This window comes from Perognathus longimembris, chromosome 15 (genome assembly GCF_023159225.1).
Source record: "Perognathus longimembris pacificus isolate PPM17 chromosome 15, ASM2315922v1, whole genome shotgun sequence".
In the NCBI taxonomy this organism is placed as follows: Eukaryota; Metazoa; Chordata; class Mammalia; order Rodentia; family Heteromyidae; genus Perognathus; species Perognathus longimembris.
The window spans coordinates 12,114,712-12,130,215 of record NC_063175.1 but is presented as its reverse complement, the minus strand read 5'-3'; the positions used below and the strand labels follow the sequence as shown (position 1 = coordinate 12,130,215).

Here is a 15,504-nt window from a genome sequence, read left to right as displayed (position 1 = left end):
ATTAAATACTTAATTCAGAATTTATTAAATCATTTCAAAGAACTTACACTTCCTGCAGTGTTTCGGACTCCAAGCTAATGTTCCAATTAGACAATCCATTATGACTCAAATCCCTGAAGGAAAAAAAATCATCCTTTAGTGTTGAAAAACAAATTTATAAATAAAAACAATAGTCTGGGGATATAGCTTAGTGAGAGGTCTTGCCTAATGTGTACCAGAATCTGGGTTTGATCCCTAATTCCACAAAGTAAAGAGAAAGAAAATTTTTAAAAGCAACTAAACGTAAGAATACTAAAAGTCTTATTAAATGTGAATTTGTGCCAGGTACTGGTGGCTTTTGCCTGTATCCACAGGAGGCTGAGACTTGAGGATCACAATTCTAAACCAGCCCTCTGAGATTCTTAAATGATACCTGTGGCTCAAGTGGTAGAGCTCTAGCCTTGAGCAAAAAAGCTCAGCGACAGCACCTAGGTCCCCAAGTCAAGCACTAGGACACACACACACGCACACACGAGTTGCATAGTACAGATTAAAATGTTTATGAATAAAAATTTATATGGAATCAGGGGCTGGTGGCTCACACCTCTAATCCTAGTTACTCAAGAGGCTGAGATCTGAGGATCACAGTTCAAAGCCAGCCCATGTAGAAAAGTCCCTGTGAGACTATTATCTCCAATTAACCGCTCAAAAACTGGAAGTGGTGCTGTGGCTCAAAGTGGTAGAGCGGTTAGCCTTGAGTAAAAGAGACAGCTCCCAAGCTCCATGACCAATAAAAAAAAAAACCCAAAAAACTATTTGGGTTTCAAAATACCTATATTACTTTTTAATTTCCATGTTTTCTTCAACAAGGTTCAATTTTTTTTAACAAAGCTTAAGAGCCAGGCACTGTGGCTCACACTTGTAATCCTAGCTACTCAGGAGGTGGAGGTCTGAGGATGGCCGTTCAAAGCCAGCCTAGGCAGGAGTTTGTGAAACTCATATCCAATTAAGCCCCCAAAAGCCAGAAGTGGAGCTATGGCTCAACTGCTAGAGCACTAGCCTTGAGCAAAAGAGCTTAGGGACAGTGCCCAGGCCCTGAGTTCAAGCCCCAGGACTGGGGTAGGAGGGGGTATTTAAGAGAAGGAGGGAGGAAAGAGAAAGGTGGAGGCTTAAATATATAATATTACGTACAAAGAGGGATGGCATAAGTAAGTTCACTGAAAGCTATACATAAATTGAGTAAGGGTATGGGGAGAGGGAAAGAGAAAGCAACAGAAGGGGCTGGTCTATGAACAGAAAATACCATGGTGAAACCCTTGGTGTTTGATAGGAAAACAAAATAAGCTCTGTTGGAGAGTGGGTAACAGGGGAAGGGAGAGAGGATAAATGAGGATAAACACAGCTGAAGTACTTTATGGACCTATGGAGACAGAAAAAAATGAAACCTGTTGAAGTTGTTTTAGAGAAGGAAGGAGGGAGATGAGGGAGGTGAGGCTGACCAGGGTACACCGCATTGTACGATGCATTAAAAATGTCACAATGAAATCCCTTTGAACAATTAATGTATGCTAATAAAAAATCTTTAAAATGTTGAAACTTGGTATGGTGGTACATACTTTTAATCCCAGCACTCAGAGGAGATTGATGCAAGAGGGATCCAAGTTCCAGACCAACCTAGACTATGCAGCAAGACCCTGTCTCATAGGAAAAAATGGAAGGGTCTGAGGTATGGTTCAGGTGGTAGAGCAGCAGCCAATAAGCAAAAGTGTCAGATACTGAGTTCTAGTCCTGGTCTTGGAAAAAAGAAAATGGATATGTCTTCAGGGATGTAGTTATCCTAAAAGTAACTATCTAGATTCAGAAGAGGAAAATTCATCTCACCTCAAATTGTGCTAATGATGAACATAGATGAATCATGTTTATTAAGTACCATACAGGGCTGGGAATATGGCCTAGTGGCAAGAGTGCTTGCCTCCTACACATGAAGCTCTCAGTTCGATTCCCCAGCACCACATATATGGAAAAACGGCTAGAAGGGGCACTGTGGCTCAGATGGCAGAGTGCTAGCCTTGAGCGGGAAGAAGCCAGGGACGGTGCTCAGGCCCTGAGTCCAAGGCCCAGGACTGGCCAAAAAAAAAAAAAAAAAAAAAAAGTACCAGACAGGCTTCTACTCTCATTATAACTACCTGGCTAAAATCACACAACTACTTTATAAGGCAAATACTTTTATAATCCTCACTTTAGAAACATGCAGAGATTTGTAGCTTGTCACTCCAAAGTCACACAACCACAAGTAGGAAAGCCATAAATTCAAAATTCTAATTCCATCTCACTTCTAGCATGTAATTTATAGGATACTTCACCAAAGTTAGTCATGAATTTATTCAAATGGGTTTTTAAAATTCACTGTGATGGTTCCTGGCACCTTTACAAGGCTGAGGTGGAATCCAACCCACACAAGCTGTCAGTGTTACTATATGGCTAGCAACAGGCACAGTGGAGAAATATTATAGATAATGTATCTCACTGTGCAACCACAGGCAGCTGAAAGACACATGTGGGTTTGATATCTCCATCACAGCAGGACAATTTGTTCTCAGCTAGATGCATGCCTGCCAATCTGTAAATTTAGCCCCTTTCATTTAGCACTTAACACCATGAAATAACTAAGGCTATATTAAACCATGGCTTTTCCACAATAGCACTAAGATTTTTATTCCAAAATATCTGGCATGAGTTATCAGAACAAAGGTCTGTGTTGGGAAACATATATAAAAATACGAATTCAGGGGGCTGGGAATATGGCCTAGTGGCAAGAGTGCTTGCCTCCAACACATGAAGCTCTTGGTTCAATTCCCCAGCACCACATATATAGAAAACGGCCAGAAGGGGCGCTGTGGCTCAGGTGGCAGAGTGCTAGCCTTGAGCGAGAAGAAGCCAGGGACGGTGATCAGGCCCTGAGTTCAAGGCCCAGGACTGGCCAAAAATATATATATATACGAATTCAGTACTCAGTAGACACTATGTTGAAAATCAACAATGCAACTTGTGGGAGGGGATGGGAGAGGAAAACTGGGAGTGAAGGAAGGAGTGACACTGTCCAAAAGGAAATGTACTCATTACCTGACATATAAAATGATAACTCCTCTATGTATCACTTAATAATAATAGAAAAATTTAGAGGTATTAATTCATTCCATATGGTGGGGGCATAGCTCAAATGGTAGTGCACTTGCTTGGCAAGCATAAGGCCCTATGCTCAATCTCCAGTGTTGGAAAAATGAGTAAAAATGTATTCAGGCTAGGAGTGTTACCCAGCAATAAAGAATGTGCCGCAGGTGTTGGTAGCTCAAGTATATAATTCTAGCTACTCAAGAGACTGAGATCTGAGGATCATGGTTCAAAGCCAGCCAGGGCAAGGAAAGTCAGTGAGACTCTTATTTCCAATTAACCACAATAAGACTGGAAGTGGAGTTGTGGCTCAAAGTGGTAGTGTTAGCCTTGAGCAAAAGAGCTCAGGGACAGTGCCTAGGCCCTGAGTTCAAACCTCAGGACCACTACCACAAACAACAAAAACCATGTACCTTGGGTTCAATTGCTCAGCAACACCATCAACACATCTTATATTTAGATACTATAATCCAATTCATATTTGCTACTGAATAACAAATTTCTGATTTTAATCAAGTGAATAGTTTTGTTGCTGTTTTTAGGCCTGCCTACTCAGAAGGCTAAGTTCTAAGGATCACAGTTTGAAGCCACTAAAGTCCATGAGATTCTATCTCCAATTAACCAGCAAAAAGCTGACTTGAAGGTGTGATTCACGTAGTTGAGTACCCGCCAGGAATGGAAAAGCAGAACAAAAGCCCAAGAACAAAGGCCCAAGCCTAGGTGCCACACTGAAAAAAACCCAAACAAACCAACAACTTTTCTACTTGAAGCCAGGGTTTACCCATGGCAAATAAGCAGCTCATAACACATGGGTAGCAAGCAGGCTTAACATGGTATGTTCTAATTCTGCATCCTATGACTGTGAACATTTTAACATCCCCTCCCCCTGGAGAGCAGGAGAGTTCATGTTAGTCTAAGAGACCTCATAACCTTCCCTAAATCCTAGAAGTATAAAACCCTCACTTGTTCTCCTTTCCTGTGGACGTCATTCAGCATTAACAGATAATCATGGCCAGATAACCATTCTTTAAAAATAATTAATATTAAAGTATTAACATAAACTTTACTTTCACATTATATAAACAACTCTGTAGCCAACATTAGTGAAAAACTACAAAACACCTCTTCTTGAGGAAAGGGTAATTTATGTTTGAAGATATGATAGCATTCTTTACTAAGGATACCTGACACACCTGGGAGCCTGGGCAGAGGCAAGGCTGTTTAAAAGCTACACAGGATACAGACTCAAAACCCCATAAAAACCTTCTGAACTGGGGCTGGGGATATGGCCTAGTGGCAAGAGTGCTTGCCTTGTATATATGAAGCCCTGGGTTCGATTCCTCAGCACCACATATATAGTAAAAGGCCAGAAGTGGCGCTGTGGCTCAAGAGAGTGCTAGCATTGAGCAAAAGAAGCCAGGGACAGTGCTCAGGCCCTGAGTCCCAAGCCCCAGGACTGGCAAAAAAAAAAAAAAAAAAGTAGCAGATATCTAACCAGAATTGCATGGATTGATGTGATCACCAGACCAATTTACTGGAAACATGATAGACCATATACCAATTCACTGTGCTGAGTGGTAGGGTTACAAATATCATCAATACTAGTAACCTTTTTCCTTTTTCCCTAAATGCAACATCTACCTATAGTTACTCCAAAACTAAAGAAACTCAACATCAACTTGATTTTTTCCCCTTCACTGGAAATAGGTAAGTGTGTGTGTGTGTGTGTGTGTGTGTGTGTGTGTGTATCTGTGTGCACACTGAATGTGGGGCTTAAACTCAGGCATAGGCAGTGTCTCTTAGCTTTTTTGCTCAAGACTAGTGTTCTATGAGTCACAGTTCCATTTAGACTTTTTGGTGGTTAACTGAAGCTAAGAGTCTCATAGACAGTTTCCTGCCTAGGCTGGCTATGAATGGTGATTCTCAGATCTCAGGCTCAATCGAGTAGTTACCACTCTGGCCCCTGGCAAACTTCTACACTTTCAAATTTCACTCTGGAAAAGAATCACATGACACATGAGCTTACAGAAGTACACACATGCTTTCATTTTCCATAATCATGCCTTTCTTGTTTCTTTTTCCCCCTGTGGGATAGGTGTCTTATCATGTTACCAAGACTGGTCTTGAACTTTTTTTTTTTTTTTTTTGGCCAGTCCAGGGGCTTGGACTCAGGGCTTGAGCTCTGTCCCTGGCTTCTTTGCTAAAGGCTATTGCTCTACCACTTGAGTCACAGAGCCACTTCCGGCTTTTTCTATATGTGGTGCTGAGGAATCGAACCCAGGGCTTCATGCATGCTAGGCAAGCACTCTACCACTAGACCACATTCCCAGCCCCTGGTCTTGAACTTCTAATACTCAAATCTTTCTGCCTCAACCTTCTAAACAGCTGGGATTGGCTTCAATTTCTTTTCCTAAAAGTACTCCAAAAAGGCAGAAGAAAATGAAAACTTGAGAATTTCCACTATCAAAAGGAAAACCCACTGGATAAAGCTGAGGATACAACTCAAAGGCAGAACATTTGTGTGCTTGTACAAGGCCCTAAGCGAACCACTCCTTCACATACACTGGGGGGAAAAGTCTGGATGAGTTTTTAAAACTTGGAGCCTCTCTCCTGTCATGGTGGTACATATTGGTAACTCCAGCACTTGAGTAGCAGAGGCAGGAGGACTGAGTTTGAGGCTAGCCTGGGCTACACAGTAAGATGCTGTCACCAAAAAAAAGAAATATATATATATATATATGCATACATGCACATATATATGCATATACGTATATATATACATATATATGTGTGCGTATGCATATATGTGCACATATGCACATATACATAAAAAAGACCAAAACAAAACCAAAACTGCCAGGCACTGGTAGCTAATAATCTTAGAAACTCAGGAGGCTTAGATATGAGAACCACAGTTCAAAGCCAACTCAGGAGGGAAAGTCTGAGACATCTGCCTCCACTCAACTACCCAAAAAGCCAGAAGTTGAGTTGTGGCTCAAGTGGTAGAGCCCTAGTTTTGAGCAAAAAGAAGCTCAGAGACAGCACCCAGGTCGTATGTTCAAGCCCTAGAACCAGCACAAAAAAATAAACCCAACCAAACATTCTGAAGCATCTCTCTATTCTTTCCCATGTCCAAGCATTAATTCCATTTAGTTTACCTAAGCAAATGATAAAATTAGTCTTCCACTGTTGACAACTACCTCACAGCCAGTACCTTTCCTTTATTTTCTAACACTAAGTATTAATGGATATAATGACTGGAAAGAAAAGGTCTCAGAGAAGGCCTTCTCTTGATGTTGTAGTCTGCTTCCACACAGGCTAAGGGATGCAGCTATAAAAAATGATGAATTATTAAAGTCCTTAATATCATGTGGAGCCAGAGGTGCCGTTAATGTACTTGTGTAGTTCCATGGAGTGTAAATTATTTATAGAAGATATAGAGCAATCTTAGTATCTGAAGAGGAACCCAAGTTCTGTACCTAACTGCAAAGAAGTCCAGCAGCTAGAAATGCAGACTTTTATTCTGCCCATTCAAGTATTTAAGTGACAACTTCAACAATAACAAAGCATTTGATAAAAAGAATCTTTATAAAAGCAAAAGATAAGAAAAAACACACCTAGCCAAGATAATTACAGGTAACCCACTTAGTAATCCCACCTATACAAGAGACTGAAGCAGGAGGGTCAAAAACTCAAGACCACCCTGATTTTAAAAATAATGTAAAAGGCTGGGGGTGTAGCTCAATGGGAGAGCACTTGCCTAGCATACACAAGACCTTAGGTTCCATCCCCAATAACACCCTCCACCCCCCAAAACTCATACCCAAAATCTAATAGTTGGGGTATGACATCACTCACTTATCTAGCATAATTCTATCTTTTGTGAATATAAGTCCTATCTTATCAGAATATACCTAGAACAATCTGGTTTTGAAAATAATCCTCAGGGTTACTACTATAATCAATTACTATGCTGTGATTTAACATGCTGATGATCTGAATGTTCTTGGGGTATAATGAACTAAGCCCAAAACTTTGAAAACTCTTAAAATTGTTTGCTAGACTGGCTCTTCTTTCGCCACTAACAGCTTTACACTAAAAGCTCTCTCACATTTTAGAACCGTTAGCCTTCCTGCTTGTAATGGCCTACTTACCTTTTTTTTTTTTTTTTTTTCTAAATTTGTGTCAGGCTCAGAAATTCTATGCTTATTAGCATTGTCTGAATTAGGAGAAAGTGAGATTTGAGAGTCTCTTCTACAAATAAATGATTCCTGGGAGCATTGCTGCTTTATTGTTAAGCTGAAGACAGCTGATATATTGGGTATCTATGCAGAATAAATAAGATTCTAAGGTAGCATGAGGCATAATGATATTTCAAATTAAACATTGTCTCCTTTATTTGTACTTACTTACATTATACAATACCCCTCATATGAACCCAAAACACTGGAGGTGGAAGATGGAAACACTCATTTCAAGAATTAGGGGCGTGTCAGGTGTCAGTGGGACCCATAATCTAGCTACTCAGAAGGCTGAGATCTAAGGACTGTAGTTCCAAGCCATCAGAGCAGCAAAGTCTGTGAAACTCTGACCTCCAATTAACCAACAAAAAGCCAGAAGCAGAGCAGGCTCAAGGGATAAAGAACTAACCCTGGGGCTGGGAATATGCCCCAGTGGTAGAGAGCTTGCCTCATATACACGAAGCCCTGGGTTCGATTCCTCAGCACCACAAATATAGAAAAGGCCAGAAGTGGAGCTGTGGCTCAAGTGCTAGAGTGCTAGCCTTGAGCAAGAAGCCAGGGACAGTGCTCAGGCCCTGAGTTCAAGCCCCAGGACTAGGGGGCGGGGCGGGGGGGGGACGGACAAATAAACTAACCCCGAATAACAAAAACCAAATTTAACAAATTTAGAAAGGAAAAAACCCTCAAGGAAAGAACCTAAGCCTCAAGTTCACACCCTAGGACCAACTCTAAAAATAAGTAAAAAAAATTAGGGGCATGTTTTATTTTTTCCCCCATATTGTTTCCTTAGGTTCTTAATGACTGAAAATACAAAAACATTTCATTTTGGGATGTAGCAACAAAATGTGAAAAATTGTACAGCTACACTAAAGAATCTGATCTTGCCATGCTCAGTTTAGGAATCCTTGGCAAGTTAATTTCTTGTGTATTTCAGTCTCTTTCACTGTAAAAGGAGACTATCAGTACCAGCCTTAATGGATTGCTCTAAAAGTTAAAAAGGAGCCAGGCTCAGTGGCTCACATCTGTAATCCTAGCTACTCAGGAAACTGAGATCTGAGGACTGCAGCTCAAAGCTGGCTTGGGCCGGAAAGTCCATGAGATTTGCATCTGGAATTAGCCACCAGAAAACTGGAAGTGGCTCGAAGTGGTAGAGTGCTAGCCTTAGCGCTTAGGGACTGAGCCCAGGCCCTGAGTTCAAGCCCCACAACTGACCAAAAAAAAAGTTAAAAGAACACAAATAAGGGCTGGGAATGTGGCATAATGGTAGGATGCTTGCCTATCATGCATGAAGTCCTGGGTAATCCCTCAGCACCACATAAGCAGAAAGGGCCAGAAGTGGCACTGTTGGCTCAAGGGGTAGAGTGCTAGCCTTGAGCAAAAAGAAGCTGAGGGACAGTGCCCAGGCCCTGAGTTCAAGCACCAGGACGGCCAAAAAAGAAAAAGAATACAAATAAGCACAGAGGTGAGTATGTAAGTACAAGATTTGGATTTGGATGAGGATCTGGCACTATCTCCTTTTCTGGGTATTTATCTACTAAATTTGTAGATTTCATCTACTTTCTAGTGTAAAAATTAACTGACAGCTGTAATCCTAGCTACTTAGGAGACTGAGATTTGAGGATCCTGGTTCCAAGCCAGCCTGGGCAGCAAAGTCTGTGAGATTCTTATCTCCAATAAGCCACAAAAACAAACCAGAAGAGGGACAAAGAGGCAGGCTCTAACCGGGGGAAAAAACAAAAACACTAGTACTTGTTACTTGTCCACCTTAATTTAACATGAGAAAGTATTACTTTATTTAAAATTAAACTTATCATTTAAAAAAATCTACCATTATGTGCTGGGAAATAAGATTCTCATTTGTTTTTCTCAGATTAACGTCCTTCCCCTGGGGACTGAGTGTGGCTCAGTGGTAGAGCCCTGAGTTCAATCCTAGCACTGCTTTACAACAGAAAAGAAAATGGGAGGAAGAGAGGATTTTTCTCATACAATATTCAGAACAATACCACAAAATGACCGACTGGGGCAATGACAGTGGCCAGAAACTAGTCACTGCTCCTCCTCTCAGTAAGTCACCTAACAAAGACAGCAAAAAATGAAAATAACTAGATTTAAGCTGAAATAAGTTCTGTTGTAGGGAGCACAGCTGACTCCATCTTGCTTAGGGAAACATGGTAGGAAATGTTGGGGGGAGTAGGTCAGCCTGACCCCAAAATTCTGCTTCTGTAAACAGCTTGCTTGTTTGTTGCTTGCTCTACCCCCTGTCAAGCCCCTACATCTGTGCTGCACTTTCACCTTGATAAACCCCAGCTTGAGGACTGCTCGGGGTCACGGTGGCAGCTACCGGGCCAGTCAGCCCGCTTGTCACGGTCACACTTCAGCTCCCGAGTCTGCCCTGTGTCCCGGGCCGGTCAGCCCGCTTGCCTGCTGCGTCCCTAGCCGGTCAGGTTGCTTTTTGTTTCCCCAGTAAATCCATCTTTTTGCTCGAGACTGTCTCTGAGTGGTAGACTCTTGGAGGGACGGGGAATCCCCTCCTTCAAACCCTGTAACAAATTCTACTTTCATCTACTTTCTTTTTCCTAACTTTGCTTCATTGTTATATTGGTTTTGACACGGGGTCTCACAATGTAGTACAGGCTGACTTCAAACTCATGATCCACAGTCCCGGCCTCCTGAGTTGTAGAATTACAAGCATGAGTCTCACCACCCAAACTATTTAGGGTTACTTCACAGACAATTTAGAACGACTGTCATTATAAAGATCTTTACAAGCAGATGGACATTAAAACAATTTATCCTATTATTTACAATGGTGGCAGAGGTCTATTTACAAAGCCAAGCACAAACTGAGTTTCTCACTATTAAAGTGATCCAAGATTTTCCATAGTTTAACCTATTTCCTGAACAAGCACACTTTTACTCACAGCTATGTTCCTGTCACAACCTGCCAAGGTAGTTATCACGGTGATTTGGAAATATATGTGTAACAATATGTGCGTTAAGAAAACAAAATATGTAAAAAAAAAAAAAGGAGTGTTTCGCTACACATGTACTACATCACACTTCACCAGTGTTGTACTATTTATGGTATAGCTTTAAAGCTGTTCATTACCACTAGCTGTTCTGGCAGTTGCTACAAATAATATAGTCTCACTTTTAGATTGGAAAAGGGCAATATAAGCAAAAGTAAAGAACACAAACACTAGGGCTAGAAGTGTAGCTTGAGTAGTACAGCACTTACCTACAAGTACAAGGCCCTGCCTGAGTTCAAAGCTAATAATTTTGATGAGGTAAAATTACTTAAATTTCCTTTATTTGCACCATTTAAACACCCTTACATTTTCCATGATTGGAATATAGAAAAAAATAAATCATTTACTTTGTCATAAAAAAGAAAATATGGGGGCTGGGGATATGGCCTAATGGCAAGAGTGCTTGCCTCTAATACATGAAGCCCTGGGTTCGATTCCCCAGCACCACATATACAGAAAACTGCCAGAAGTGGCGCTGTGGCTCAAGTGGCAGAGTGCTAGACTTGAGCAAAGAGAAGCCCGGGACAGTGCTCAGGCCCTGAGTCTAAGGCCCAGGACTGGCAAAAAAAAAAAAAAAAAAAGAAAGAAAATATGGTGAAAGAATTAATTCAAAGCATTCTTTTGAGTGCTGGGGACTGAATACAAAGCCTCAAGCATGCTAGATAAGCACCCTGCTACTGAGAACACTACCCACTAGGGTCCTCAAAGTACTCCTTAAAAATACTGTTGCTAAGCTCTTAGTAATGTGATCAAGACAATGGCTTCTCTTATCTTTTGGCTATGATAGTGTGATCTTTTCTTCAGTGTTTCATTAGGCTAGAAGGACCTTTTAAAAGAATAGAGCATATAATGAGATATATGGTAAGAGAAATGCATTTTCAAGCAGCAGGAAGACACAGACTATCCTAGTATATTTAAGGGCTTGTGTTGGTTACACATCCTGTATACTGGAAAATGCAAAAAAAAAGTTAATAGAACAAATTATATAGGCTGTGTGTGTATGTATGGGTTCTCCAAAGTATAAAAGAACTTTAAGAATTGAGCAAAGCACATCAATCTTCTAAAATAACATTCAAGAAGCAACAACCCTGGGATTAGGCTCAGGGGCTGAGCCCAAGATTCACACAGGACTCATACAACAATTGTGTGGTGAATCAGGCTGGCTATTTAGAATTACTGTTGTCCTTATTACTGCTGCACATTAATATCACCAGGGAAGATTTTTAAGCAGAGGTCCAACATCCTCACCTGCAAAGCCAACATGCTCCAAATTCCCAAATTTTTGAGCATGAACATATGCCACAAGTAGAAAATTCCTTAGCTGATCTCACTGGATAAGTTGCAGTTAAAATACAGATCCACTATAGCCAGGTATATACAGTGTAAATTTTTGGTTTTCTAAAACAAGATTTAAAAAATGAAATCCAAGATAAATGTAGCCAGCCATACTGGTAGACTCTTGGCTATCCATTTCACTGGGGAAGGACTGAGATTGTAGTTCAATGGTAGAGTGTGTAAGGACCTATGTTAGATCCTCAGCACCAAAATCCTAATAATTTTAAAGAAACATGTCTTTGCCATGAGGTACTGGGGACTGAACTCAGGTCTCTGTGCTCTTGCAGCAAGTGCTGTACTGACTGAGCCACTCCTGAGCTCTTTTGCTTTTATCTTTACCCAAGCTGGCCTAGGACTACCATACTTTATCTTCCCCTCCCAAGTAGCTGGGATTACAGGCTCCCGACACCATGCTCAGAAATTCACTGTTTTGTAAAAGCTCTACAAATCAGGTCCCACTCTAAGACCATTCTAAAACTAAGAATGTTTTCCAAAGAATATTTCAGTGTTTACTCACATCATATGTATAAGAAAGGATACTGTAAATTATCTGTCCCTTCGAAAGGAGTATGGTGGTCAATCTTGTCAACTTGACTAGACTGAGGACTCTCCAGGGTGTGCCTGTGTGTTTTCTGAGAATAACCAAGGCATGAAGCCCTGTCCTGAATGTGGAAGGTACTAGCCCAGAGACTAGAGGCCCAACCATTCTTTCTCTACCTCTTCGTCCTTCCTTCCCTCCCTTCTCCTCCCCCTCTCTGCTTCCTAGCCACCAAGAAGTGAGCTGCCCTGCTCCATCAAACCCTACTCACTACAATGGATTGAAACCGTGAGCAAGATTCCTTCATTAGGTGCTGGTGGCTCACGTCTATAATCCTAGCTACTCAAAAGGCTGAAATTCAAAGGCCTATGGTTCCAGCCAGCACAGAGAGAAAAGATTGTGGAACTCTTATCTCCAAGTAACCAGGCATAGCAGAGCTGGAGGCATGGCTTAATTGGCCAAGTGCCAGCTGTGAGTGAGCTTAAAAGCCAAGCAAGGGGCTGGGGATATAGCCTAGTGGCAAGAGTGCCTGCCTCGGATACACGAGGCCCTAGGTTGGATTCCCCAGCACCACATATACAGAAAATGGCCAGAAGCGGCGCTGTGGCTCAAGTGGCAGAGTGCTAGCCTTGAGCGGGAAGAAGCCAGGGACAGTGCTCAGGCCCTGAGTCCAAGGCCCAGGACTGGCAAAAAAAAAAAAAAAAAAAAAAAAAAAAAAGCCAAGCAAGCTTGAAGCTCTTAGTCTAAACCCCAATACTGCCAAAAAAGTAAAAAATAAAATAAAAAATCCTTCCAACCACAAGTTACTCCTGTCAGATATTCTGTCACAGCAACAGAAAGTTTGGCTAATAGAGAAGGAAATGTAAAATACAGGCAAAGCTGTAGTTTTTGCTTTATCACAGGATCTTTACCCATGTTAACAATGAAAGTGTGTGTCAATGTCACTGATAGGCAGAGACAGCTAGAGGTGAAGTTCAAAAGTCATTCATGACTGGAAGAACCTCCCCAGAGTTACTCAGAGTATGTTACCATCCTCCAAAAGCAGAGGACCTCAACTGCCTACAACTATTCTAAAGGAACAAACAGAAACAAGTCAAAGTTACACTAAGAGTATGGACTACACCACTGAAACTACACATGCAACCTAGAACAACTAATCTAGACTAATGGTTCCAAATCCTGTAAGTTATCAGCAGTCTACAGTGAGATAAAAATAAGGACAAGATGATAGGTTTCTCATAAAGCATAGTGAAATGAAAATAAAGACAAGGTGACAAAGTGACATTTTAAAATACATAGAATTGTCCTTAATTCTAATTTAGTACATGGTTCTTAATTTTTTGACACTATCATGAAATGAGCGTGACAACAAATGCTTGGAGAGAGGACTTCTAATGTCTTTCTTCGGTGAAACAAGTTAACGTGCATGGTGGTACAGGCTTGTAATCCCAGCACTTAAGATATGGAGGCAGGAGGACAGGCAGCCGGCGGGCTACATGGTAAAATCAAAACCCTGAGTTCAAACCCCAATACTAAGGGAAGAAATTAAACACACACACACACACACACACACACACACACACACACACGAAATGAAAATGTGTTGGGAGTGGAAAGGGTTGACCCCAGTAAAGGGGAAGAGCTAACAGTGAGGATGAATACAGTCAATGAAAATAGAATGAGTGGGGGAAGGGGAGAGAGTGACAATAGAGAGGTGGATCGGGATTCCATGTCTCAAAGAAATCCCTCTTGGACAACTAAGATAAAAGTCAGGAAGCACAAATATAGTCAAGGGCACCACCCCCAGGACCTAGAGTCCACCCACTAAAGTCCTACAACCACAGGGGCTGCCAACGGGGAACCAAATGGAATGCTGGAGACACTTCATAGTCAAAACACCAACTATATTGCATTCTGAGAAAGGCAGAACTCTACGGTCGCAGTAAAAAAGATCAATGGTTGCCAGGGATTGGGGAGGGGGCTAGTAGGTCAGCTAGAGGACTTCTGTTGTAATACAGAGGTTTGAATTCAGGGCCTTGTGCTTGCTAGATAGGTGCTCTAACACTTGGGCTATGGTTTCAGCTATTTTTCTCAAACGTTTTGCCCCAAACAGCTTGAACAACCATTTTATTTATGTTTGCCAAAGGGCTGAGACAGGCACAAACCAGCAAGTACATTCAGCTGAGACTGAGTCTAACTCTTGCCATGCTGGTGTTGAACAGTGACCCTCCCCATCTCCACTTTCCAAGTTCCTAGTATTACAGGCATGAGCCACTGCTCTTGTGAAATAATGGTGTTTTAGGACAGCAGAACAAATCTGTAAGACACTAAACATGGGCAGGCACCCATTGGTCAAATCCTATAAAATAGACAACAAAGTGTAAATGCTGAGGGCTACAATTCAGGCCAGCCCGAGCATAGAGCAAGAACCTACCTGGAAAACAACACAAAAAGAGGCTACAAGACTGGCCAGTTAGAAAAACGAGGGAGGGGGTAACAAGTAGGACAAGAAATATACTCACTACCTTACATATGGTAACCCCTCTGTACATCACCTTGACAATAAAATTAAATAAAATTTTAAAAAGACTGGCCAGTGGCCTAGCAAGCACAAGGTCCTGAGCTCAATCCTTGGAACCAAAGAATTTTAAAAAATAAAAATAAAATACTGACTAATATTCTTGGGCCTCTAATGCCATGTGTCCTGCATGCAGAATTTGAACAAGGCAACATGGAGCTTGCATTCAGAGAATCCATTTAAGTTTTGAATGACTAGGTAATATTTTGGAGTTTCTCATGTATACGAAGGAAAAGACAGTATCTAAATAGGTTTTGAAATAAACAGGGTTGGGTTCTAGTGGGCAGATCTGTGGTGTAATGGTTGTTTAGCAAGCAAAAAAATCCCCACGTTCCAAACCTAGCACTGAAAAGAAGAATTCACAATTATTTCAATGAGCCTAAGTTTGAACATTTGAGTTTGATTATACAGAGTATTACATGTGTTTAAAATCCAAAACTACAAAAAAAAATAAAAATGTATTTGGTGGTTTTACAGCTGAAAGAAACTGCTAATACTTCATCTCTGAATTTGAGACAACATAATCCTATCTTTCAATATTTTTAAGTTTTTCTGCTCATAATAAACTTCCGTGTGTGTATGGTACTGGGGACTGAGCCAGGACAAGTACTTGCTGAGTGAGTCTGGTCACCA

At 41.3% G+C, this 15,504-nt stretch overlaps 1 protein-coding gene across 1 annotated transcript in view; it reads right to left on the bottom strand.

The window, feature by feature from the left end:
* Lrig2 (leucine rich repeats and immunoglobulin like domains 2) overlaps positions 1–15,504 on the bottom strand; it is a 74,641-nt gene that overhangs the window by 56,940 nt on the left and 2,197 nt on the right. Inside the window, exon 2 of the mRNA XM_048363038.1 lies at positions 48–113. Within this exon, the coding sequence (XP_048218995.1) occupies positions 48–113 (66 nt within the window). The remainder of the gene's footprint in view (positions 1–47; positions 114–15,504) is intronic.